Here is a 26,755-nt window from a genome sequence, read left to right as displayed (position 1 = left end):
GCAAAGTGTTCTCTTTCTCATGCCACCTCTCTTTGGAGGAGTTGGAGGCTAAAGGGAAGGGAATAAGAGTTGGTGACTGATTGAGAGACAGTAGCTTCTTGAGATAAATATAAATATATGATAAGTATATATATGTGTATATATATTTTTAACCTGGCTCTAGTCCAGTAGGGAAAATTTTGCAAATGAGTATTAACATCCCTGGAAATCACTGTCATAGTAACACTTCATCGGCTGTTCACAGGCAGGTAAGAAAGCTCTTTTTGACGGGAATTATAAAATGGGAAACAAAGCAGTAGCTTACTGTCTTTGACCATCTATTCTTTTCTGGATGGCCTGCCCAGGGAAAATTCCATACCAGACAAATTTGCACAAATGTCTTATGTTCTTAGAGGAAATGATAGCATCAGTCTTTTTAGGGGAACCCATTAAATGCTAATTTTGCTTTCTTGGTTTTCACTCTTCCCCACACACATTGTCAGGTGGTTACTCAGAAGCAGCAGGATGATGCTGTTTGTTGGCTAGATGTCTTACCTGTCACATAAGCTGACTGTTTACATGCTGCTTTGATTTCTGTATTGGTGACAACAACTCTCCTCTCTGTTTCATCTTCTTTCTCCATCTTTCTCTTCTTTTCCTAGCACTCTATACTCACGGCCCTTTTGATCTTTTGCTCTCTAATGGGCTACTTTTTGCACCAAGCTTTGTGATTATCTTGGTGTTAAATATTCCATTGTTTAAGTTTTGCCTTTTTAGCCATGCTTTTCTGTTTAGCGTCTTTCTCTTGTTGCAGCCTTTAAGTAATTTGGACTGACTTTCTTACTCAGAATGAAAAGTGCTTGCTAGCACCTTATTATCTACATGTCTTTAAAAAGATCCAGTCATAAGCAGTCATGAGAGCCTTAAAAATGTCACAGTCAACAAGCCATCAGTGGGAGTCCTTTGCACACATCCTGTCACACACTGGTGCTGTGGAGTGAGCACACAACCCAAGACAGTAGAGCACAATACACAGCTCTGGCGTCTCAAAGATGACTAGGTCACTAGTGCCAAAGACCAGATTTTGGGTGACTGGAGCACCTGCTACAGTGTCTTGGTTGCAATTCTTTGAACAACTGCTATCATTAAAAGATTTTGGGGTATCTATGCACAAAAGCATGGGAACCCCCATGTTTAGGCACTTGAGTGGGATTTTGGTGCCAAGGATGTCAGAGACTTGGAGTCATGCTGTCGTCAGGGGCTCATTTTGCGGGAAAAAAGGTCAATCATATAATTGCATATATTGGAATTATTGGAAAATAATGCACTTGACATCCTTATATTCTTGGATGTATGACAGAAGCAGTTAATTGTAAAGGGTTTTGGGATTTGAACTTCAGTAGTGAGTTCCATTTTGCTGCATGACTCCTGAGTGACTTAATACTGGAAGTAGGAAGTACAAATCCAGGCACGATTTCATAGAATCATAGAATGGTTTGGGTTGGAAACCCCCCTGCCATAGTCAGGGATGTCACTCACTAGACCAGGTTGCTCAGAGCGCCATCCAACCTGACCTTGAACACTTCCAAGGATGGGGCATCCACTTCTTTGGGCTACCTGTTCCAATGTCTCGCTACCCTCTGAGTAAGGAATTTCTTCCTAACATCTAATCTAAATCTCTCCTCTTTTAGATTCAAACCATTAATTCCCCTCTGTCCTACCACTGTCTGCCTGTGTAAAAAGTTCCTCTCCCTCTTTTTCATAAGTTCCCATTAAGTACTGTCTGGCCAAAAGGAGGTCTCCTCAGAGCCTTTTTATCTCCAGGCTAAACAACCCCAGCTCTCTCAGTCTGTCTTTGCAGGAGAGGTTCTCCATTTCTCTGAACATCTTTGTGGCCTTCTCTGGACCTGCTCTAACAGGTCCACATCTTTCTTGCGCTGTGGACTCCAGATACAGAACCCAGGTGGGGGTTTAAGCAAGGAACAGTCAACTGAGCCTTATTATGAGCCTCTGTCCCTTCATTTTAATATACTTGACAATTGAGATTTAGTATCACACATTCTTAAAAGAATTTTTGCTGTATTTAGACTTCTTCTCTTGTTCACTGGTGCTTTTTAGCCTTAGCTGGACCTTGATCTTTCTTTTTGGTTATTCAAGGCCTCGGAGGAACCATGCCATAAAGCTGTTGAACTTGTGAATGGCTTTTACATGCCATTTTATTTCACCTGCATGATAGTTTAATGTCTGCTGTGTCTCAGTGGTGTTTGTACTGACAAGACTGTGTGCTATCCCCCATAGCTTTAGTCATCTCATGCCTCAGGCTTGTGTCTCTTCCAGTCTCCATGGCAATATGTATCTGGGTTTTATACTTCATGATTTATTTTTAAGCTTTTGTGAGCTGTAAGGGACTTGAAAGGTTTTAAGGGCCAATTGTTACAGAAACCCTAACTCAGTCACCCATTTTCTACCCCCAAGCTCTTTTCAAGTACCAGTGCAGATGGGGAAGATAAACCTGGATCTTCATGCAGGTGGCAAGGTGACAGAGGTAAAAAGTAGTCCTGCATGAGGAAAAGAAAGCACCACACCCTTCAGGTGGATTAATGTAGCGATAAAGAGTAACTGGTCTACAGGAAGGGGAGGGGAGATTTTTGAGGTCTGTAAGCAGTTCTGCTGCCTAGTTGTCAGTCTGTGGCTGATAGAACAGCACATATCCTCCAGACACAGAAATCTTAAAATCAGTAATGTAATTTCTTAAAAGCCGTAAAACTATTCATCATCTTTCTGAAAAATTTATTCATTAATTATGAAATTATTTAATTGTTCCAGTGGAAACCCTAATGGATTACTAGCAATAACAAATACAACCCTTATGGCAGGATAGGTCATTTCTCTGAAGAACCACATAAGTAATATTAAGAGCCAGACTAAGATGTCTCACCCCATCAGGAAAATGAAAATTTCTTCATGATTCGGGCTAAATTACCCTGCAGGGGAGTGAGGAGGCCCCACAGTATGAGTTCTACAGCCAACATGCTGTTCCAGGTCTGTGTCCTTCGCCATGGGGGCTTGAGTACATTGGAACTGTGATGGTAAAGAGTCACCTACCCTCTACCATCTCTGGTGTGCTTAATGGGAATTTCTCTGCACTGCCACCCCCAGGATCCCTATCACATAGAGGCCTCTAGAATTTTTGGGGGGCTCCAGGGACAGGGACTCTTTCCCATAGAAAAAGGGATCACTTAATCTGAGAAGCTCAGTCTTCAGTAACTGGATTATTTAGCAACATTTTTCTTAAGTGATTCAAATGTTTTGGCACTCTTAGTTATTAAATAAAGGACCCAATTACCAACAAGTAGTACTGAATGAAACAATTGATATTAAATATAAATTTCTAACTGTTCCTCAGCAGTAAAAATTCTTTTCACATTTCTTAGTACTTTAATGACTTGCTTTTAACAATTTATCTTTCTCAGTGATAGCAGTTAAAAATAGCAGAGAGAGCCTGCAGTCTGTAACTAAGACACTAATCCTCTTAAATTTAGTGCTGAATAATGCATAAAAGGTATCAGTGTGTAAGAAATGATTCTGTGTGAAAACCAGCCAAATAAAAAATCATTGGACACTGTAAGTTTATGTCCAGAGGCATGAAAAAGAATGAGAATTCACGGGATTGGTATTTACCTCTTCACTCATTTGGAGTATTGCAGTAAACCTGGTATAGATGCAGTCAGAGGGGAGCAGGATAGATGGTCTTAGCCTGGAAATTTCAGATTGAAGCCCCTGACTGCAAAAGCCAAATACTTTACTGCCCACTTACCTGACACTGCAGCTGGATTTGACTGATGTTTTTTACAAGAATGCGGTGGAATGAAGGATTATTCAGTTCTCAGAACTGAAAAAAGTGTAAAAGTGGGTGCAGTTTTGATATGACTCAAGCATGGCGTATTAGGTGTGTTTTACATATTCTCTTAAGCAGATATACGCTAAGAGTCCTGTAGTACTTAAGAAAGAAAGTCTAGGAAAAGGTGCCAACATTGTCTGTGACCGAGCTGAGTGCAAGCTGCAGGAGGGATTATCTAGCAGCTGTGCTAGCCTGCCTGGACCTCTGCTTCAGGTTTATCACGCAGAGTGCTTAAGGGCAGAAGTTCAGGTATCAGAAAGGGTCAACTGTGAGCAGGGATGAACAAACCCTCATGGTCTGTACGTTCACCGTGATTGGAGAGAAGCAGCCTTCTTATGCATAGAGATACTCTGTTGGTTTTGCCTTACCTCTTGAGTTGATTAATTTGCAGCGGCATTAAAGATTTTAAATGAATCCTGCCTGAAAATATACAAGAAGATCATCTGTATTTTATTGTAATTTGGTATCTTCTAAGGCAAAAAAAAAAAATCCCTTTTATTCAGGGGAACATTTTCTTAGCTGGGGATGCATCATCCTAAGAATTAACCATGAAGGAGAAAAGGAAGAAATACATCTTAATTCTTGTGCTATCCTAATATTCTAAGATGAGCTCTGTCATTAAAAACCATGCCCAAGACAATCCCCAAAGAGATCAAATATTCTGTTTTGGCTCAGTACCTTTTGATTTAAGGGTGAAAGCTTGTACCTTCTAAACACCAGTATTTCCTTTGTACTTGTTCTCCCCCATGCCATTCTCTCTTTTGTACTCAAGGACTAAGAACAGGCATGTACTTTCAGCTTTTTCAGTATCGGTTTTCCTATCCTACCCATTCCATAGACCACCACTTTCTTATTAGGAAGTGTGCATTCCTGCATTCATTTTCCTGTCATATTTGGAGCATGCATTTTGGGAGTGTGTGGTGGAATACCAACTGACTAGATCAAGTCTGCTCTTCTACACATTCAATTCTCAAATTAATCTTCCTCTTCTACTGTCACGGCGGAGTTGGATGGTAGAAGGCGTCTCCAGGAGGAAGCCACTCAATGCAGCCACCACACTTGCACACACCATACACACACACTGGATAGCTGGCAAAACAGTCCGATGATGAAGGAGCAGGAAGGGTCTCCACATGGGGTTCTACGGGAGAGATTTATTGCAGCCATACCAGCGCAAGGTCGCAGAGAAAATACCCTGTTAACAATGGGTGGACCCACGGCTACACAGTGGAGTGGAGAGAGCATCAGGGACCAATGATCTGAGGGCAAGGGGCGGTATAAAGGCGGGGCCAGGGTAAGGGAACCAGTAGGGAAACTCTGATGACGTATAAGGTGACAAGGGGTGGAGCGGCCAATGGAGCCAACCAGGGAAGCAGAACTGGGGTACATTACCATAAAAAAACAGAGCATTGTAGAGGAAGCTTTTTCAGTCACCCTAAGTTGGAAATGAATTTAGGACTTGTCCCACCATAGGACTCCGTTCCTTGTCTAGCCCCACATTCCACTCATTAATGTTTCTGTGCAGAAAACAAAAATATTGATGTTATTTCTGAATTCATTCACTGAGCAGTTAAATGTGAAGATCATGCTTAGAGATATTTTCAAGATAGCAGACAGATTTGACTACAGGAAAAAAATGTGCTTCTTAAAAAAAAGTTAATGCTAAGTAAAAAATTCAAGTATTGTTCAAATTTTGCAAAGAAGTTGAAAAAGAAGTCATCATTTTAAAATTACTTATTTGGAACTCTTAGAAAGTCAGGTGAAATGAGTTTGGTTTCAGTGGATTCAGAACCGTATTCAGCATCTAATGGATTCCTGCTGTATCAAAATACAAACCCCAGTGCCTTCACTGAGGGTGGTTTTTTATTCATTGGGGTCAAACTGATCTCACTGAAGATAGATTTAGGCCCTTTCTCACAATATCATTGAAGCTGTTTTACATTTAAGCCAGCTCCTCTGTGTATTACAGAGTGATAACCATCAATAGTCCCTGTTCTTGTCCCACCTGTGGTAGCAAGAGTTCCGAAAGCGGCTGATCAGTTTGGCTTAGCACAATCCTCTGCAGGCACCACCCTGTTGCAAGCATAAATAAGCACTGGGCTCCACAGGTATCTCTTTTCTAAATTTGCCAGAGAGAATAGCATAGTGGGTACATGTGGCTGAAAATAAAGATATTTAGCAACTATTTCTTGTAGTTTGCACTTACATGTTCCTCTTTCTGTCTAATTGCAGGAATGCAAGATGCCTCAAAGAAGCTTACAGAGTCTCTCCATGAAGTGTATGAGCCAGACTGGTACGGACGTGAAGATGTGAAAATGATTGGAGAGGTAAGATGTATGGAAAGAGGGAAGAAGTATTTTGTCAGAAAGTGGATTAATCTGAGCTTCTGAGAAGAAGTGTGCATCCAAAATTGACCTTAATCCTTCATGTCATGTTAAATCCTGTTTTCTCAGCATATAAATTTATGGGTCTTGTGAAATGCAGCTCCTGCTGGCCAGATGCAGCACTTACAGCGTCTGTTGTATGAACTAGCTGATATAAGCTCCCACTGAGATCAACAGTAGTGTGAGCAGAATTGGTCCTGACAGCATCTGACTGACAAGTTTGTACAAAGGTATCCTACGTGCAATTTTACAGTCAGGATTCTCAGTTCAGATGGATGTTAAAAATTATCAAATCCACTTATCCTTTTGTGCTGTGTAACAATATTGAGCCAGTGGTACTAAACAGGATATCTTATGAGACATTCAACCCTCTCTGACAAGAATATGGAATTTAAGGGCAAATTAGAGTTCAGGACACTATTTATTTTTACTTTTTACCTTCCTTCAGTGATTAGAGAAGAATAGGCTTTTCTAGACAACACAGCAGGAATTTAACTTGAGGAACTCTGAATTGCCTGCTTAAACAGCCTCAGTTCTGGGGGAAGTCTTTCAACAAATGTGATGGTGGTGACAAGAAGGTGCAAATGGTTGTCAATGAAGCTTTTAAGCACTTGGCATTCAGTTTCCAAGGCCTCCTTGATAATACAGTTAACAGTCAACCTGAATACAGAGCAATGTACAGATTGCTTTTCTTCTCTATGACTGCCTTCTCCTACCCTTCCCTGCTGTGAAGGGTTAGGGTTAGGGTTTTGATTTTAAAAGCACCCAACTTCCAATCAGCCTAATTTAAGTTACATATTTTTTTGTTTCATTGGTTTAGGTTTTTTATATTGTTCCAAGTTTAACAGCAGGAAAATCTCATGCTGCATCTTGCTGTAGCACCTTATCTTGTATCTGTAGACTGTTAGATTTTACACTCAGAAATTTGTAGTTGTGTATGAAAGGACCAAAATTCAGCTCTCAAGCTCTCTTAGATGTAAAGATAAATTCTAGGTGTGTTTTCTTAATAAGAGAATCATGGGCAATAGTACAAAATCTCCTGGCTTTTTCTGTACATAATCACAAATGTAGATTTATGCGTCAATTAAAGTGGTGAAAGCTCAGTTAGAAACCTGGTCACTTCTGTAAAGGATAATAAAAACTGGTTTTATGAATACATTCATATCAAAAGAAGGACCAAGCAAAACCTCCATTCTTTATTGGACATGGTGGGGAATATAGTTACCAAAGATGAGGAAAAGGCTTTGGTACTTAACACCTTCTTTGCCTCAATTGTTAACTATAAGACAAGTTGTCCTCAGGACGGATGGCCTCTTAAGCTAGAAGACAGGGACAGGGAGCAGAATAGAACTCAGGAGGAAGCAGTTAATGACTAGCTGAGCCACTTCCATGCTCACAAATCCGTGACACCAGGTGGTATCCATCCTAGAGTGATGAGGGAGCTGTCAGAAGAGCTACTAAGCTGCTCTCCATCATTTGTCATCAGTCTTGGCTAACCAGAGAGGTCCCAGATGACTGGAAGCTGGCCAGTGTGATGCCCACCCGTAAGAAGGACCAAAGGAGGATCCAGGAAACAACAGGCCTGTCAGCATGACCTTAGTGCCCAGCAACATTATGGAACAGTTCATCTTGAGTGTGATCACATGGCACATACAAGATAGCCTGGGGATCAGACCCAGCCAGCATGGATTTAGGAGAGGCAGGTCCTGCCTAACCAACCTGATCTCCTTTTATGACCAGGTGACTTGCCTGGTAGATGAGGGGGAGGCTGTGGATGTGTCTACCTGGACTTCAGCAAAGCCTTTGACACCATCTCACACAGAATAATCCTGAAAAAGCTGGCAGCCCATGGCTTGGACAGGTGCACATTTTTCTGGGTTAAGAACTGGCTGGATGGCTGGGTCCAGAGAGTGGTGGTGAATGGTGCTGCCTCTAGCTGGTGGCCAGTCACTAGTGGGGTCCCCCAGGGATCTGTGTCAGGCCCAGTCCTGTTTAAGATCTTTATCAATGATCTGGATGAAGGGATCAAGCCTATTGTCGCTGTTGGGGCGGCCACGACACACACAGACAGTGCCTCTTTCAAGGGCCAAAAAGCCGTTTATTAAACAAAGCAGCCTCTTTTATACACCTTTTGTATGTTATCATTCATGTTACAGATTCATTGGCTGCTAAACTATTACAATAGACTCATTGGCTATTATTAACTTCAATATACTACCATTGGCTACCTATAGCATAAGCATTCAAGCATTCAGAAAAATAACAGGTGCAGATATGTTGCTGTTTTCTCCTTCTACTGTTTAGCTTTCTTGCTTCTCTTGATACTACGTTCTCATGGGTAAAAACTAATTGTTTTTCTTCTCACTGATTTTTCTCACAGTCCTTCTCTAGCCGAAGTAGCAGGCCTGAGCCGTAATTTTACAAAGGCAACAAGGCCTTCATTTTATAAGGTTTTACTTAAATGCCACAGCCTACCACTAGCAAATTTGAAGTTGACACCAAGTTGGGTGTGAATGTCAATCTGCTGGAGGGTAGGAGAGCTCTGCAGAGGGACCTGGACAGGCTGGATCCATGGGCTGAATCCAACCATATGAAGTTTAACCAGACCAAGTGCCCAGTCCTGCACTTTGGTCACAACAACCCCCTGCAGCACTACAGGCTAGGGACAGAGTGGCTGGACAGTGGCCAGGCAGAAAGGGACCTGGGGGTACTGACTGATGGCAGACTGACCATGAGCCAGCAGTGTGCCCACATGGCCAAGAAGGCCAAAGGCATCCTGGCCTGGATCGGGAATAGTGTAGCCAGCAGGACCAGGGAAGTGATTCTTCCCCTGTACTCAGCACTGGTGACGCCACACCTTGAGTACGGTGTCCAGTTCTGGGCCTCTCAATTTAGGAAGGATATTGAGATGCTGGAGCATGTCCAGAGAAGGGCAACAAGGCTGGTGAAGTGTCTGGAACACAAGTCCTATAAGGAGTGGCTGAAGGAGCTGGGGTTGTTTAGCCTGGAGAAAAGGAGGCTCAGGGGAGACCTCTTCACTCTCTACAACTGCCTGAAAGGAGGTTGTAGCTATGTGGGGGTCTGTCTCTTCTCCCAGGCAACCAGAGACAGGACAAGAGGACTCAGCCTTAAACTGTGGCAGAGAAAGTTTCGGCTGGACATTAGGAAGAATTTCTTCACAGAAAGAGTGATTGGGCATTGGAATGGACTGCCCAGGGAGGTGGTGGTGTCATACCATCCCTGCAGGTGTTTAAGATAAGACTGGATGTGGCATTTAGTGCCATGTTATAGTTGATAAAGTGGTGTTAGGTAATAGGTTAGACTTGATCTCAAAGGTCTTTTCCAACCTAGTTGATTCTGTGATCCCTCAACCTAGAGTAAACCTAGAGTATGTATCTGTTCAGTTAAGCATATAAATGATCATTCCAAAAGGGGTCCACTTAAAAGACCTTCTTCTATGTGGTAGGAAAGATGATGGCTTAAAGGAATTCTTCAGCAATGTTGTTTGCATCCATTAGCTTTCAGAAAACCTCCATTATTTTAGTTTGTTTGAAGTATGTATCAGCAAGATACAAAAGCAAACACACAAGACTGGCAGTTGCTTGCTACAATCTAATGCTGTGGTGCTTTGTAGACCACTGTGATTAAACACTGTGTTGATAAATGAGGTATTTCTTTTAAGCACGTTTAATAGATTCTAATAATTCATTAGGGACTCTGTTAGAATAGGAAATGAATGAACTGAAACTGGCATCACACAGCATCTAAAATATGCCCTATAGTAGGTTATGATAAAACACTTGGGAATAGCTTTCCAGACTTGTCAATGAGGATAACAGCCTACAGAGCAGTGCTTACAACCCTTAGCCTCCCTCCCATCAAAGGGGAGGATGTTAAGTGATTTTTGAAATGTGCAGAGAAAGGGGGAATCAGGATGTTTAACATGTGCTAATGATTTGTGCAATGGAGAACCCAGGACCTCAAGCACTATGTCTCTATGTAACAGGATTTGCTTCTAATAAGGAATCTCACCCATTGGGTCCTTGTCACATGAGCTGCATTAATATGTTCATAAAAATCAGAAAACTACAGCGAGTTTCTCCTGGTGACTACCCCAGAGCTCCAAAGGGGACTGGGGAAAAGCACTGTAGCTTCAGGGCAGAGACGGGTGGTGGGGGTGTGGATTTTGTTTATTTTGCCAGCTGATGTTGGGATGTTTCCTATCCATCATTCCAGTTCTCCAGCAGTGCAAGGTAGAGTTCTTGTCTGCATCAGCCATTTCATCAAATGTACCTTAATGGCACAAAAAGAATGAGATGGAAAGACCTTTCCCTTTTTTTATTTACTCTTCTCTTTTTTGTTGTACTTCTTTTCTCTGTAAGCAAGGTTCATCATCAGTGAACATAGTTAGACACAAGAGCTAAGCCAGGTTCAGATTCTGCATTACTGACCCTCAGGGACCTGAAACCCTGAGGAAGACCTTGAATACATGAGATCCTTATTTTCACATAGCAGTAACTATTTGAAATATCATTATTTGAATATAACAAGCTAATTATAAAGTTTATTCTTAGTTTGTTGTGAATTGAACTTGCAAAATCAAGGTATTCCTTTTCATTCACCTTATGTTTACACTCTGATTTATTTCCATAAAGAACATTTTAAAACTTCAGAAAGATTAATCTTTACCAATTACATTTATATTTCTCCTAGGTTTAGAGAGGCATTAAACTACTAAGTACATTTTTCTCCTTTCTGCCTTTTCAGAAATGTGATGAACTTTGGGAAGACTTCCATCAAAAACTGGTGGATGGATCATTGTTAACGCTGGATACATATCTAGGACAATTTCCTGATATCAAAGTACAGTAATGATTTTCTATAAAGGACAAGTTTTAAAGTTCTGTTGAGTTGCAAAATAAATAGAAAATGAGATTACAGGCAAAAAGAATTTAAAAGGGTGTGAGGTGGAAGTCATGCTCTCCTGTGATGTACAAGATGTTGTTCTGTAAGTAGATTCCTGACATTAGGCAGGGCTGATTTTCCAAGTGAACAAAAACATTTTTCATGCAGTAGTACTTGGAAGAAAATTAGCCTTTGTAGAGGAAAATTTTATGCTTTTTTCTGCTCCTGTTTCTTTGGTATGAGATAAAGATAATATTAACCAACTTCAATAAGGACACCTTAAGCTCTTCAACGGTTAAAATGCCAGACAAATTACATGGAAAGCAGGCTTTCTGTTATTGGCTAGATGCACCCGTGAGTATCTTTCTTCTATCTAAGCCATGGTTCCTGTCTTTTAATCAGTTATAAAAAGATTTTGTAATACACATCAGGAAAGAATGTTATACAGATTCTAGCCTCTGCCAGATGCCCACCTGGTGTGCAGTCCAGGGAGATGACTGCTAAATGAAATGTGTGAGGATAAAGAAGCTCTATAGGTGAGAGGTAGTGACTTTTATATTTGGATATGACTGTATGGGCATAGCTGGAAATTTTTTGTGATAGTTTATAACTGAATAGGTAACGCAGTCATCCTCTTTGTAATTTACATCAAGGACTAAAGAAAAAATCATTTAAAAATACCATCATTACTGATGTACAGTCCTAAACTCGCTTTTAAATCAAACTGTGCTTATTCCCTCTCAGCATGTGGATTTTACATATAATATATACCTTTGCAAAGTCTGTATCAAAGTATATATATGTATATCTTGAACTCCAGTATTTTAGGTATGTGTCAGAACAACTATATGGAGAAGTGTATTTTAGCAGTTTTCCAACTCTAGAAAAAGTGCATTAATTGCTGAATTTTCACACTATATATAAGGGGAAAAGATGGTATGACCCTGAGTTTAACAGGTTCACTGATTCTGGAGAACCAAACTATGCGTATATTGATTCCTTATTTAAAATAATGTGATTAGTTTGCCTTCTTTACCATTTCCATGTTCCTCCTACATGATATAATAATTCAGATATGAAAAACAGATAAGGGAGAATAAAAATATGTCAGAAACTAATTTGACAACATAAGTAAAATGGCTTTTTTAAAAGTGCTTTTCATATTTACTTTCATTTCTACCCCTGTACAGACTCGCATTGCAAAACGAAGCAGAAAGCTAGTGGACTACGACAGTGCAAGGCATCATCTAGAAGCTCTGCAGAGCTCGAAAAGAAAAGATGAGGGCAGAATTACCAAGGTAGCACAATCAGAAACATGCTGGCAGAGGACTTGGGGAGATTGGGTGACACTTGTTTCTGTACAAAGAGCACAAAGTTTCTCTTCCTTTTGCTCTCTTAGAAAAACTGGTATCTCTAATCTCTCTGATAAATGTGTATTGAGTACTTTGGTTCATGTAGTAGACATGCTCAGCCTCTTTTGCAAAGGAGTCCTGTTTGAGACCTAACTTGCTCTCTTGATGAGACTGAGGGGACAGCAAATTCTGTTTTGGCCTCCATGGTGTGGGACTGAATAACATCCTTTGTTTATAAAAATTGTAGAAGACCCACCAAGAAAACCACACAAAAATAATTTTGGTTTTGTTATGTCATAGTGATTTCAGAAGTCACCTGTTTCATTTTGGTTTAGGCAGAAGAAGAATTTCAAAAAGCACAGAAAGTATTTGAAGAGTTTAACACTGACTTGCAAGAAGAGTTGCCATCTCTGTGGTCACGGTAAGCCCAGAGAGATACTGTATGCAAGGCCTAAGTGGGGAGTAAGGAAAGGGAATGAGGGGATTTTAATGAGCAGATAGAAAATGGATTGCTGGGTTCTTGAGGATTCCATCCATTTTCTTTTTGAAAAAATGAAAGGAAAAATGTATGCAAGTGCTCCAAAACATACGTGCTGTAAATGTATTTATGCTTATTTTTTTCAATGTATGTTGGCACTTAAGATTCATTATCATATCTTCATTCTGAGGTACAAAAAGGTTTCCATTTTATGAGTAAATAATTATGCTAGAGGACAGAGTAGTCTTGGTGATTTGAGTCTACTTATAGGTCATTTTTTATTATAACTATATCAGAAGACACATTTTATAGTTTTGCACTGATTATGCTGTGATGTTAAATGATTTGATGGCATAGGTCATTCAGTCAGGATGTTTAACCATGAACTGTGTTTATACAGAAAATGCAGACAATATGAATGGGAGAACAAAAGCAGTAGAAAAATAAGCATCTCATTAGTGTGCTATGTTCTTTAACAATTGACAATCTGGAGTGGAGATGTGAAGTATCCTTTGTCTTCTCTGCCTTCTAAATAAATCCTGTTAAATTTCAGACCAATAGAGGATTTCCCTGCTGGTTTTCTGCATATTTCAGTGTAAACCTTCTTAGCACTTCAAGATACTTGTTTTATGGGCCAAATAAAAGTAAAACTGCATGTGAATGATTTAGAGTAAGGGCCCCTTTACTTCAGTAAATTTTGTACAAAAAAGCAGTAGCTAGTTTCAGAGAAAGGCAGAATTTAATTTGAGCAATATGCATAATTTATAAAGCAGTTGCTTTCAGAGTCCTTTATTTTAGTTATTACAATTCTTCAGGAAGAAAATTATCTATTGAGTTGACATTTTGCAGGCTTATTCTTATTCCAGAGATGATTTTTGTTAATAAAAGTTGGTAGCCATTATACATGACAGTTTTAAATAGGAAAAATAAAACAAAACCTAAGAAAACACGTTCTACTTTTGAAATGTAGAAGTATGTAATCATTCACTCCAAATAAGCAGATTCTTGACTACATGCACAGAAATGTCTAGTCTATATTAAATTCTTTACTCTTATCTACATGTGCATGTGTTTCAGAGCTGAGCTTTGGACACCCACCCCTGGGCTGTACTGAGGTGTATACGTTAAAGCTGACCCCACACGCAACTGCATCACCTTGGTGCTGTGATAAGATTTGGGCGCAGGGGCTCACAGTGCCAGAGTGGTACCTTTCTCCTTTCAGGAAATGGTTGAGTTGCTGTCTGGTGGGAGATGGATGCCCAGAGCATCTTGCCTTCCCTGGGCTTGTGCTGCACTTGTGACCATCCTTTTCCACTCTTCTTTGAAACAAGGTGAAGACATCTGATGTGGAGTAGTCTCAACTTGGTTCACTGGACAGTGTGAAATACATATCTCAACAAAAACAGAAATAGTTATGAACAAACTAGTCTGAAATTTTGACATTTCATCCTTTGCTTTGCTAAGAGTAATAGTCAAGAATGTTGCTTGTAGTCCAGAAGACAGTTAATTAATCTGCGTTTGTGGCCCTCCCACACATATCTTTTATTCTCTTTTTCCTTTCTTTGTTCCATCCTTCATAGACGAATTGGTTTCTATGTGAACACCTTCAAAAATGTATCCAGCCTTGAAGCCAAGTTTCACAAGGAAATAGCTTTAGTGAGTAAAACTGACTATCTCATGTATAATGGATTATGATATGCATGATAGCTAACAAATGTCTTACAGTAAAAATCTAGCAGAGGCACACATGAGAATTTGCCATAGATACAGATTTGTGGTATATTCATCATATTCATTTCTACTTGCCATATTTGTTCTCTCCTTAAGGAAGGAGCAGCCCCTACAATTTTGGATTGCAGTGCATTATCAGTTGTAGAACTAAATTCACTTTCTATTTTGATAATTTACTGTTGCCTTCAGTATTTTTGCTGTGTCCAATTGCTAAGCACCTCTTTGCTTTAATCAGTACAAGAAAAACATGTCAAACATTCCCTTCAAGTCTGCTATATGCATTGTCAGCAATGCAGTATTTTATGTGTGACTGTTAGGCAAATCAAGCAGTTTCATTGAGGATCTTTTGAATGTACCTGGCTAAATACTTAGTAGTGTATTATCTATAGCAACCTTCAAATTGGAACCAAAATTTTTTTGAAGACTCACTTTACTGAAGTTCTGTGAAAATTTGGATTAGATTTTTCAGGGGACAACATGAATCTTCTTGGCTGCCCATGTTGCTTTAAACTTAGAATAACCTCCTTCATCAGAGCTCACATAGCAGTCAGTCACACTTAAGAACTTGTCATCTAAAAAACAGCTCATGTCTTTGAAGAACTGCTATTATCTTTGATTCTATGGATTTTGATGGGTTTCTGCTTAAGCTTTTACTATATATGGCACTGAGAACTTTTGGAAGGTTTTATATTGTAACATAAAGTTATCAAGTTATCATTTATCAGACCAGATTTATCACCTGTGTTTTTAATCATGACTGTAGTTGTTCACATGAACTCAGGCAACTGTTTTCTTTTCACAGTTATGTCACAAACTATATGAAGTGATGACAAAGCTGGGGGATCAGCACGCAGACAAGGCCTTCACCATTCAAGGGGCACCAAGGTGAATTTACTGCTTTTTTAATGAATTGCATTGCTGTAGGCTTTGTGGGTCTCAGCATATGTAGTAATCACCTACACCATGCGTAGTGATTGCTGCACGACATGGTAACAGGTATTACTTGTTCAGGATGGCAGATGAAGGTATCTGGGATGAAATTCTTTGCAACAGGAGTAAAGATGCAAAGCCTCCCTCTTCACTGACTATTTTTCTAGAAAGTCCTTTCAAAAAAAAAAAATGAAGGCTGTTTCAATTTAGCCAAGTTCATTGTAGACTGTTACATCAGTTTGCACCAACTGAATAGCTCATTTATTCTTAGATACAGTTTACAGCAATGTTGCTAACTCTGATAATTTAAAGCCTTGAAATATTGAGATATGTTTTTAGCTATTGCTAGGTGAGAATCCCAACCTTTGAACGTTAGCTTTTATCTCTTCTGCTTATGGGGAAAAGTAAAGATCTGAAGGTGCACCATAAAAGCAGAAAAACTGAAATAAAGAGAATGTCACAAAATACCATATTTTTAAAGACTTTCAAGAAATCTTGTTTGAAAGCACAAAACCAAAAAGAGTTTAAAATCAGATGGTGCTTTCTTAAGATCAGTGGATGCCAGTATGGTATTTCTGACTTTTTGTTTCAACAAATGTAGCCTTTCTGCCATAACTTGATTTCTAACACTGATACGCAGAAAAGGTTGAAATGTAAAACAGTGAGACTTAGCAAGACACAATGATATTTGGAGTTAATAAATAAAGCCTGAATTACCATTTAATCCCAGCTAGTCAGAAGCAATTCTAACAATGTTACAGCTTTTCGCATTCCACTCTAAGGGAAACTGCAGGGGATTCTTTTTAATGGATTTCTCGGACAAAATCAAGCACAAACGAGGCAAATATTGTATCTGAGAACTTTTTATTGATAAAGAAGGATATGTGTCCACCTGGAGGCGGAAAGTTAAGCAGAGAAGGGAAAAGAAAGACGCAGAGAGAAGAAGGGGGCCAGGGTCAGAATGTTACCAGCCCAGTGCCGCGGTGCCCCGTCGGCATCCACGGGCACGTGGCGCGTGCGCTCCCTGTCGGGGGAGGCTGCGCAGCTCTGGCGGGAGCGCGGCTGCGATGGCCGCGGGTCCCCGCAGCGCGGCGCGGCACGGCCGGGAGCCGGCGCTCGGGCCGAGGGGCAGGCGGGCTGTTGCGGGGAAGCGGCCAGGCAGGGTAGACGGAGCAGGTGCGGACATGGGAGACAGTCAGGGAAAAAGCAGGACCGCAGGGAGAAAGCGAGCAGACGGCCGAACGAGCCAAACCTCCAGACGAGCCCGGCCTGCCGAGAAACTGGGAGCGGGAAGCGGTTGAGGCGCTGTTAAATGCTTTTAGTGCTGAGGCTCCTCCCATAGTCCGCTCCTATGAGGACGACCTCTGGCTAGTCAGGGGAATTTTCCCCGGGCAGCAGGGGTTTCCCCGCCTGGAGGGGGGAGTGTTTTGCAGCCCCGTGGTGGAAGTTTTTTCTGCCCTGATTGTGAGGCGAAGTGTCCATTTTCTGAAGGGATTGCCTGCTTAGAGACTCTTATGTCCTTTGTCTCCACCCCCTCATCTTTGCTAGACACCTTCGTCACGTGCCACATTTAGAGCTCAGCCCATGTAGTAATTTTCCACACAATCTCAGAAAATGGGTTTATAACGCAAAACCCGGACAATGTTGTGGCATAAATAAAAATTAAATTAGTTCCTCACGTAGTTACTGCTAATTTGCCCCCAAGATGGAGTTAGATTAGCAACAATTTAGACTGACTGAACAAGTTAACATCTGCATCAAAAATAACGGCAAATCTTCCTACATTTGTTTTAATCTCACTTTGGAAGAACAAAGAATGAAATATTGAAACTTGTGATGTAATGCAAAATTCAAAACTATAAGCACATCACTAGAATGTGTATTTCAGATTATTTCAGCGATAATCCATGTTCATATATTACATACTGCCTTCGGAGCTGTTAGCTCATGCATCACCACTTCTGGCCCATTTAGGATGGACTCAGAAACTGGACTATGTTTCCATAAAGGATTTGTGAAATATTTTTATGGAATGTAAAATAATGTAGTGTTGGAAGATTTCAAGCACTTTTTGTAAACAACAGGTATTTTATCCTTGTCTCCTAGACCATGTCCAACATGCACATGCTTGTTCCCACTGAATTATTCATTCCATTGAGAGAAAAAAGAAAAATTATTTTTTCTGCCAATTACTAGACATCATTTAATGTAGTGTGATCTTAACTTACTTAAAAAAAGCTTTCTAAAAATACGTTTTGAAAGTTACTTTGTTACTCTCTTTTGCTGTTTTATTTGCAGAGCCCTGTGTGAAAATCTGGATAGATTTTGACTTCCATTATTAGTGATGATACTCTAAAAGACTATTCACAAGTGGGTCTTCATGAGATAAAACAGCTTTCTGTTTTAGATGCATGAGAAGTTAATACTAGACAAGTACAGTATCTAATATTTCTTTTAAAGAACTGCATAAAAAGAAACATCTTAAAAACTTGTATGCTACTGAATACTCTGTCCTGAAGGCAAATATTGTACCTGGGACATAAATTTCTTAATAACTGCTTATTTTTTCTCTTTTTATATTTCCACAGAAAGAGGTGGTGAGTGTGAGCTAAGTTTGTCATTCCAAAGAACAATTTTTCTTGTGTTCGCATTAGGATCATGTTTATGCTATGGTCTCAGTCAGGTAGTGCTTCTGCTCTCCCTGAGGATGTGTAGGAGTCGCTCTTACTGAGTACTGTGGTCGTTGAGTACTGTAGTTCATAGCCTCCCCTCATTGTAAGCTTTCAGCATTTCTAGGTAGCTGAATATTTTCTCAGTGTTTGCACCAGATCCTTTCATGAGAAGGGCAGATGCTTTCTAGGACTTCATCAGATCTTTTCTTAGTATCAGCAGAGCTCTGTTGAAGTCACTTGACTGCTGCTTGTTTATAATTTTGGTTATTTGTTCTTCTAAATAGTGATATCTTTATAATAATCTTGGCTGGTTTTATTTTATTGAAACCTTTCTGAAGTTGCTGAGCTTTTAAAATTATTTGCATTATTCATTGTTATGCTTTCCTGTGGGGATTTTTTTCTCTTTAGAATATTTTATTCCAAGAAGTGTGTGAAATGACAGTAAATCCATTTCACATTTTATAATAGTTTTAAATTTGTAAGTGAAATGGTATTTCAAGTACAGAATCTGCAAAAATGCAGGTACCCATTTTTCTTCAAGTTACAATGATCAGGTGAACAGATGTTCCAAAAATCAAGATCATTCAAAATTAAAACTTCCTTTGACACTGAAATTTAATTGCATTTAATTGCAGTTTTAGTTTTAGTCATTATATAATGGCTTAGTTCATCTCCAGTTTGTACTCTCTTTTGTGGTCACTGGTGTTACATCAGGGGTGCAGTTCAACTGTTGCATCAGATTTTCAAGGTAATAAGACAGCAAGATATATGTGTCCTTGCCATTGCTTTGCTTCTGTCTAGTGATTCAGGTCCACTCCGCTTTGCAAAAACACCATCACCACCAGAGGAGGTCTCTCCCCTACCTAGCCCTACTGCTAGTCCCAATCATATGCTGGCACCAACGTCTCCGGCACCAGCCCGACCTAAGTCACCCACACAGGTAAGGAGATACCTAGCAGAGGGACCTGACCTGTTGTGCAGTGAAAGATTGCTGAGATGATGTACATGGTGGATCTTTCATCTAGGCTGTGACTGAGTAACAGCAGGGAGGCCACTGGTTCTGTTGCAGTATGTTCTGTTCATCAGTTGTTCATCCCTGTGTCACAACATGAATAGAAAAGCATTTTTATATTAGGGGGAATGAAGAAAATTTTAGGTGCCTGGTGAATTGCTGGGACTTCAAGTGACAAAGCAAAACACTTCTTAAAAAGTTGCATTGTCTCTAAGGACCCATGTACCAGCAGTGATAGTTTGAAAAGCCTACTTCTAAAACCTTGTGAGTTTTTGTACATTATATATTTCTGCTCTTCATTTTTATGCTTCAATCTTCAAATTTATGCTTACCCTGAGAAAAATTAGCCAGTGAGTATCACTGGTCTGGCCAGTCTGTAAAACAATAAATAATAAAGCTAGCTGAAATACTGCTCTGCTAATTACTGATAATTAAAGTCCCATTGGTTGTTTTTAACACTGGATTGGGAAGTTTGACTCTGTTGTAATCAATGGAGTAATTTCTATTTTCACTAGTATTGGTAAAATAAGAATCGGTTTCATTCATCAGTTCAATCTGTAGCATGAGTTGTATGTGTTCGTGTGCATATCAAAGACTTGTGTTGATGTTATGGATGTTTTTTTGGAATTGGGATAGCTTCTGTGCTGATTGCTGTTTCTATGCTGTCTGCATATCAGAAGAAAATTAATTTTGTATCTAGTGAGCATGCTTATTTTCTCTGGTCTCCCAAAATGTGACACCTCACTGCCTGAATATCCACCTGGACTCAGCCTCATTGGTGCTGGTAGTGTTATGTCACTATACCACCTGAGGATTTTTTGTGGATTTATTTTCTTGGGGTTTTGATAGATGTAAAAATTATCCAATACTATTTGGTGTTATTCCAAGCAATTAGTTTGTCATAGTTATGTGAATCTCTGGAGAGCAGGAGGAATATAGTAAACTAAGCACCTTTGAAGTGCTGTAGTTCCCAGAGATTATATGGTCTTAGCTTTAAGTACACTCTAAGACTAGCAACAGGTGGGCAGGGGCAAAATCCCAAAGCTAAACACAAATGAACTCAAGAAGCCAAAAAGCTGCAGAGGCACTGTTTCTGTGCAATACTGCCCTTTCAGCTATGGGCTGTATAGAAGAGCAAGTGTCCTGCACTGTGTGCCTGTCGCAGCAGAAAGAAAACCAGCTAAGAGTTGCTTTTGTATGAAATCTGAAACTTTGAGTTTTAATGACTTTTAAACATAGGGTGGTTTTGCTCCCCATAATGTTTATTTCAAGGCATTTGTTGGTGAACACCTAACAGTTCCTTTCAACACATGGCTTATTCCCATGACTTATTTAGGGTGAAGTAGCTGAAGTAAAAGCCTAGGACAATTTGTTTAGGTCTAGCTTAAAGATTTTCTTTTATCCCTGAACTAGTCTGTGACATTTTTGCTGTCTGCCTAGCTGAGGAAAGGTCCGCCAGTCCCACCACTGCCTAAACTCACACCTACGAAGGAGTTGCAACAGGAGAACATCATTAACTTATTTGACGACAACTTTGTCCCAGAAATCAATGTGACAACCCCATCACAGGTAAGCTTCAGTGAATTGTGTAGAGTTCCAGCCATGTAATTACCCTAAGTTCTCCAAGACAGTGCCTCTGGGGCTGATCTTCATGGGGAGGGAGGAGGAGGGCGCAGGTAGAAGGCAGAGGTATAATGACCACTTTCTGTTACCTAGAAAGAGTTACACATATGGTGTTTTGCCTTTGAATAGGTCACACATAATCACTCAAAAGGGCTAACACTGCTAACATATTGAAAAAAAAAGCAATTTCCTGAGAGGTCCGACTAAAAATACTGTGATATGGTCATGTTTGAGATTTAAATACATCCAGGTTGCATTATGTGCTGAGAGTTGATCTAAGATGCTACTTCTAATGCTAAGCATCTCAAGTGGAATTTTACAGAGATCCTTCACTATTTCTGTTTCCTTCATCAAAATCATTCAAAGTATTCCTTCTTTCTATTGAGTGATTCTTAAAAAATGGAACTTGGCTGGTTTTTACAGGTATAAAAGACTGCTTCAGCTAGTATTCATTCACTTGGCTTTGCTCATAGAAACATTAGCTGCACAGCAGAGAAGTGATCAAAATTCATTTTATCTCATTATTATGATATTTTTTAAAGTTGCATATAATAAACAGAAAAGCCAGAATTGTGCAAAATAGGTCTGTAAAATTTGTATTCAGCCCTTCAGCTTTTGCACAGTTATAGTGATGGCTGGTTTTTTTCAATAATGGACCCTTTCTTTCATGGTAATTACAAGTCTGAAATCTGAGCCTGTGTCTGATAGATCGAAGAGAAGTACGTAGATGCGAAGCTTATGCAGAATGTTTAGGAATGTCTGTTTTCATTTGAATCATTGGTTTTGTTCTAATTCATTTGACAGCACAGGAAAATGAAGGCACAGCAATGAAAAATGTATTTTATACAATTTGAACATGTGATGCATTGTTTTCTTGTGGTAGGGAGAAAGAGGTGTTGCTGTGTATAGGGATCTATTTGGAAAAGACTTATTTATAGTTAAGTCTCCATGCAATTAAAGAATTAAAGGCTACTCCCAGAATGCAGCTGCTGGTAGGCCCTCTTTCTGAAGGGAGATGGCAGGTCTGTTGCATCACTGTACCCTGACTTCATAGGAATTAATTACTCCAGCAGCATGAGCCTTGAAATCACTGGTAAGAGTTGGTGTAAGCTGTGCTAGATATGTCCCCCTGCATTAAATACTGTATCCAACTAATCTGCATATGTCAGGCCATCCAGGGAAGCAGAAGTAGAACTGGTTTGCTTTTCCATTAAGAGATGACACTGGAATAAGGCTTTAATTAAGTGTAAGTCACATTTCCAGAATCCTTATATCCTTTCTATGAGAGATTGGCATAGAAATGGAAAGGCATAATAAAAGTGGGCATGCTTCTGAGAACTGAAATGTTTTCCTTTGTCTCTCAAGGAAAATGGATCTCCCTTCAGTGAGTGATTTATGTCCTTCCTTCCTCCACAGTCAATGGCCAGTGAATGTCCTAAGCTATTCCCTGGCTACCTTCTCATCAATCATCTGCACTTCTCCCTCCACAAAACCCACCCCCATCACTAAAGCATCCTTACTGTATCTGAGATCTCTGAGTATGTACAGACATACCCAAATAATGTGATGTCTAGGTTTTGTATCCTTGTGTATGTGAACCAGTTAAGGAAAATACATAGCATGAAATCCACAGGAAATACGGACTTATTCCTCTTGGTGTTTATGGCTTCTCCTATACTCCCAAAGCCCTTGTTGAGCACTGTGGAGAAAGCTATTCAGCCTGCAGAGCCTGTCAATGGTACAGGACTTCCCAGGGGACCACCACTGGTGTCCCAGACACTGCTCACGCAGAGGCACAAAACCAACAGACTGATGAGTAGAGCTTTGCTGCTTTAATACAGTGTTTTGGAGAGGATTACAAACAGGCCAAACGCTTCCGTTTCCTGAAACACAAATATCCTGAAATTGTTGTTGCTCCTCCTTCTTTACCAAGCAGTATTAATGCATTTGCTTCGTTAGTGCAACATGCTGAAAGACAGTTCTGCTTGATGCTGTTGAATATTTTTGCACTGATTCAACAAACTATCTCACAAATCCAGGTTATTCATTGTCAAAAATTGATTTAATTACTGCCTAGTAAAAGAAAGAGGTGAAAAGATGAAATATCTGGGTGACCAGCTCCAGATATTTCAGAAATGAGTATTCTTTGCTTTATTTCTCCTTTTCCTCACATTGGAAATGTGTTTCTCCCTAGTGTCCAGTTACTAGCTTGGACATTGTAGGCCTTTATATGCCCCCTACGATACATAATGTGTCTGAGTGTGTCTGACAGCATAACTGCTAAGGCTATTTTAAGGGTTGTACAGACTGTGTGCAGGGAGAGGGTAACAGTTCTGGTGGTCCTTGTGTCCTGGGGTGATGTTATGAAGCCGCTTTATTCCTTAACCATCCGCTCAATGCCCAAGGACGCTGCGCCTTTAAGATGGACCCGGGGCGGGGAGGTCTCGGCGGGGCTCGGGAGGGAGTGCGCCGGGAGCGCTGTGCTGCTTTTTGGTTTCCTTTGTGTTCCGGCTAGCTGGGAAAAGGTTGTGTTGGGTTTTTTTCTTGTTCTTTTTTCCCTTTCCTTCCCCTTGCCTCACTGCTTCCCTTCCCTCCTCGCCGGTCCGGGGAGCCTGCGGGGTGGCCCCAGCGGGCCCGCGGGGTGACCCCGGCTGGTCCGAGCCCGTGCGTCTGTTCTCTCTCCGGGAATTTGTTGTATTTTGAGGTTTGGGGTTTTTTTTAATCCTGTTCTACCCTGTTTTGTTCGTGTGTTAATAAACAGTTTGGTTTCTTTTTCCCACTTTCACTCCTTGTGACCCATTTGTCTCATTGACGGAGGAAAAGGGGAGGAACACTCATTCCAGCGTTTCCTCCTGAAGTTTTGTCTCAAAAACAAACCTTGCAAGCTTATTTTGGCTTCTTCATCTCTTGTACATGCCTCTGAGAGGTACAGCCTTGCTTCTGCCACAGCCTCCTCTTTCAAATGTTTAATTTATTCATGCTTCATCGTGCTATGGTGGAATAAATACAGGATGTTTGGCAGGCCTTCCTGTCACAGCTTTGCCCCTTACTGAGGGATTTCCTGAGGTTCCTGTTTTTCCTGCATCTCCCTGTAATGTGGTATCTTAGGTGCTCTGTATGTTTATTTGGGCCTTTGTCACTAAAGTTGAGTGTTCTCTTCATTTTGGTCTGAGGGTCATGGGTAATGATAACTTTTGCTATCAGTGATCAGTACCCTGTCACTTCCAATACCTTAGCTGTCATCACCCATGGCCTAAGTAAGACTCCTGTTCATTTGATTCAGTCCTCATAGGTAGCAACTTCATTCTCAAACCTCAGTGAAAGATCATTATCTTTTATGTCTCCATCCAATTCTGATTATATGCCAGCAAATGCTGTTATTTCTTCAAGGTGTATGACCATATGAGTATTAGTGCCTCAGGAGCATATGTGATGAAATCTAAATACACTCGATGGAAGGCATGAGAGAATGAATGTAATGTTGGTTACTGGTGGGAATGGTGGGCTTGACTTTTTAAAATGGGAGACTATAATACAGGCTTCAGTGTGTCAGACCACATATCTGTCATCACCAGTGATGCAGAAGGCCAAAGAAAGAAGGTAAATCCAGGCAAGCAAAGTTGGTACTCCTGACACCCCCTGGTACTACAGTCTCTTAGCCTCTAGTGCTTTGCTGCTCTAGGACTTCCTCACCATGATTTCTACCTATTAAGTAAGCCTCAACAGACTACTTTGCCACAAATTTATTCAGTCTTTCAGCATGTGTACGTTTTTCACAGTCACAGTACCTGAAGCCAAGGAGGTCCCCAGCTGGACTCTGCCACATGGAGCACCACCACTTTTATTTTACATTTGTCCCCACCAGCTTTGCTGCCAACTGCCTTCCTGCTTTGGAAGAATCAGGGAGCAGCCAAACCCCTCTCACACTGGTATAGACCCTTCTCACATCACCCCTAACACACCTCTTACAGACTGAAGAGTTCTAGGTCACTCTGTCATTCCTAACATGGGAGCTGAGGAGCTCTTTTTACCATGTTTGCAGGTGACACAGAGAGTTAAGGTGTTTTGTGGCATAACGGAAGCCATTAATTAGCTAACTTTGAACATCTGTTTACCAATAGTAACACTAATTTGGAAAGTTTATACTCTTAAATGTTTCAATAATAGAAGGTCTTTGCTCATTTATTTTACTGTCATTATCATTATTATTATCTCATAGTTTTGCTGGGTTTGTACATGCCATATTGTGGTAGACTTGCCCTGTCGTACAAGCTTCTCTCACTATTTAACAAACACTGAACAACTAGCAGCAGGCAGTACTAGCCTTGTTATCAAGACTAAGGTGCTTGCCTAGAACATTTACAGTTAGTGATAATTAAATCTCAGCTACGGTTTCACACTGTTTTATGTTGAAGCACACTAATTGTTTTTTCAGGTTCTTTTACAGCAGAGAAGACCTGTAGCCCATTGAACATATATATGTGAATGTATTTTTAGAGTGACCTCAGAGGCCTTGGCTAATTTATTGATTGAAAACCAAGAAGGCTCTACCATGTAATCCAGTTTAATAAGAGCATATCATAGAATCATAAAATGGCTTTGGTTGAAAGAGACCTTAAAAATCATCTAGTTCCACCCCGCCTGCCATGGACAGGGACAGCTCTCATTAGACCAGGTTGCTCAAAGCCCCATCCAATCTGGCCTTGAACACTTTTACGGATGGAACATTCACAGCTTCTCTGGGCAGCCTGTTCCAGTGCCCTACTATCAGATGTTTCCTAAAGTTTAGAGCTGAAGGCAACATTAATTGTAAATTGGTATACATGTTCAGAATTAAAACGTAAGTCAAATGCATTTGTATCCTTCTGTATTGGCTTTTTAATAATGTTTGTGTATGGGGAGAGATTAACTTGTTAGAATGTATGGACATTGGGTGCTGTTTATGTAGTTGTAGCGGGTTGGATTTGTAACCGGGTGGAAACACCAATTCAGTGTAGTGGTTTGGTCCAAGATACTCATTACTGTTTATCTTCTGTGAGATAAGAATTAGGAGAAACGCAAAGCAGGCACCAAACTTGAAAGAATATAAAGAAGTTCATTAACAGACCTAAAAGAAGAAAAAAAAATAATAATACCACACCTTCAGAACTTTTCTCCTCCCCCCACCTTCCTCCCTTCTCCCACTGACAATGTAAAAAGACAACCCTTAAGATGTTCAGTCTGTTTATCACTTCCATAATAACCTTGTTCAGTCCGTTTAGGAAGAGGAGTCTCTCTTGCTCATGCTATGAACACATTATCACAACGAGACAGCCGCCCACTTCCAAATAACCTTGTTCAGTCCATTTAGGAAGAGGAATCTCTCTGCTCACATGTGAGTCCCTTCCCCCCGACTTGCAGCTTTTCCCACAACTGCTTTCAAGGGTCCACTCTTGAAGGTTTATGGGGTACAATTTTAAGGTTGAACTGTTCAGAAGCAAAAGTTCTCTTCACCCATCTCTGGGAGCATTTCATCTCTAAGAACAGAGGCCCTTCTCCTTCCCTGGGAGCAAAGGGTCTTCCTCATCTTCATCTTTAGGACTATCTCTGGGAGCATCTGTAGGAACTGAGGTTTTCTCCTTTCCCATTGGGAGCAAAAGTCCTTATCTCTTCCATCTCTCCCTGTCCAAACTTCTCATGAAATTACAGCTGCGTCAGCGTCTGCCTATCTCACGCAGGTGCTTTTGCTAACAAGCATGAGTTGAACACTCCACCCCCCATATCTTCATGAAATTACAATGGGTACTCT

At 40.5% G+C, this 26,755-nt stretch overlaps 1 protein-coding gene across 6 annotated transcripts in view; it reads left to right on the top strand.

The window, feature by feature from the left end:
• Positions 1 to 26,755, top strand: part of AMPH (amphiphysin) — a 142,760-nt gene that overhangs the window by 85,519 nt on the left and 30,486 nt on the right. For 4 of the 6 annotated variants that reach the window (XM_042043154.1, XM_042043153.1, XM_042043151.1 and 1 more), the window contains exons 4-12: positions 6,113 to 6,207; positions 11,032 to 11,127; positions 12,360 to 12,467; positions 12,857 to 12,942; positions 14,580 to 14,655; positions 15,533 to 15,615; positions 18,249 to 18,257; positions 19,134 to 19,272; positions 20,785 to 20,913. In XM_042043154.1, the coding sequence (XP_041899088.1) occupies positions 6,113 to 6,207; positions 11,032 to 11,127; positions 12,360 to 12,467; positions 12,857 to 12,942; positions 14,580 to 14,655; positions 15,533 to 15,615; positions 18,249 to 18,257; positions 19,134 to 19,272; positions 20,785 to 20,913 (821 nt within the window). The remainder of the gene's footprint in view (positions 1 to 6,112; positions 6,208 to 11,031; positions 11,128 to 12,359; positions 12,468 to 12,856; positions 12,943 to 14,579; positions 14,656 to 15,532; positions 15,616 to 18,248; positions 18,258 to 19,133; positions 19,273 to 20,784; positions 20,914 to 26,755) is intronic. The other 2 variants (XM_042043152.1, XM_042043157.1) reach the window with 1 other exon arrangement.

Source organism: Corvus kubaryi, unplaced genomic scaffold (genome assembly GCF_017639235.1).
Source record: "Corvus kubaryi isolate FWS band 111438036 unplaced genomic scaffold, C.kubaryi_AGA036_p1.0 37398, whole genome shotgun sequence".
NCBI classification, from domain to species: Eukaryota; Metazoa; Chordata; class Aves; order Passeriformes; family Corvidae; genus Corvus; species Corvus kubaryi.
The sequence above is the reverse complement of the archived record's forward strand: the minus strand, read 5'-3'. Positions and strand labels throughout refer to the sequence as shown.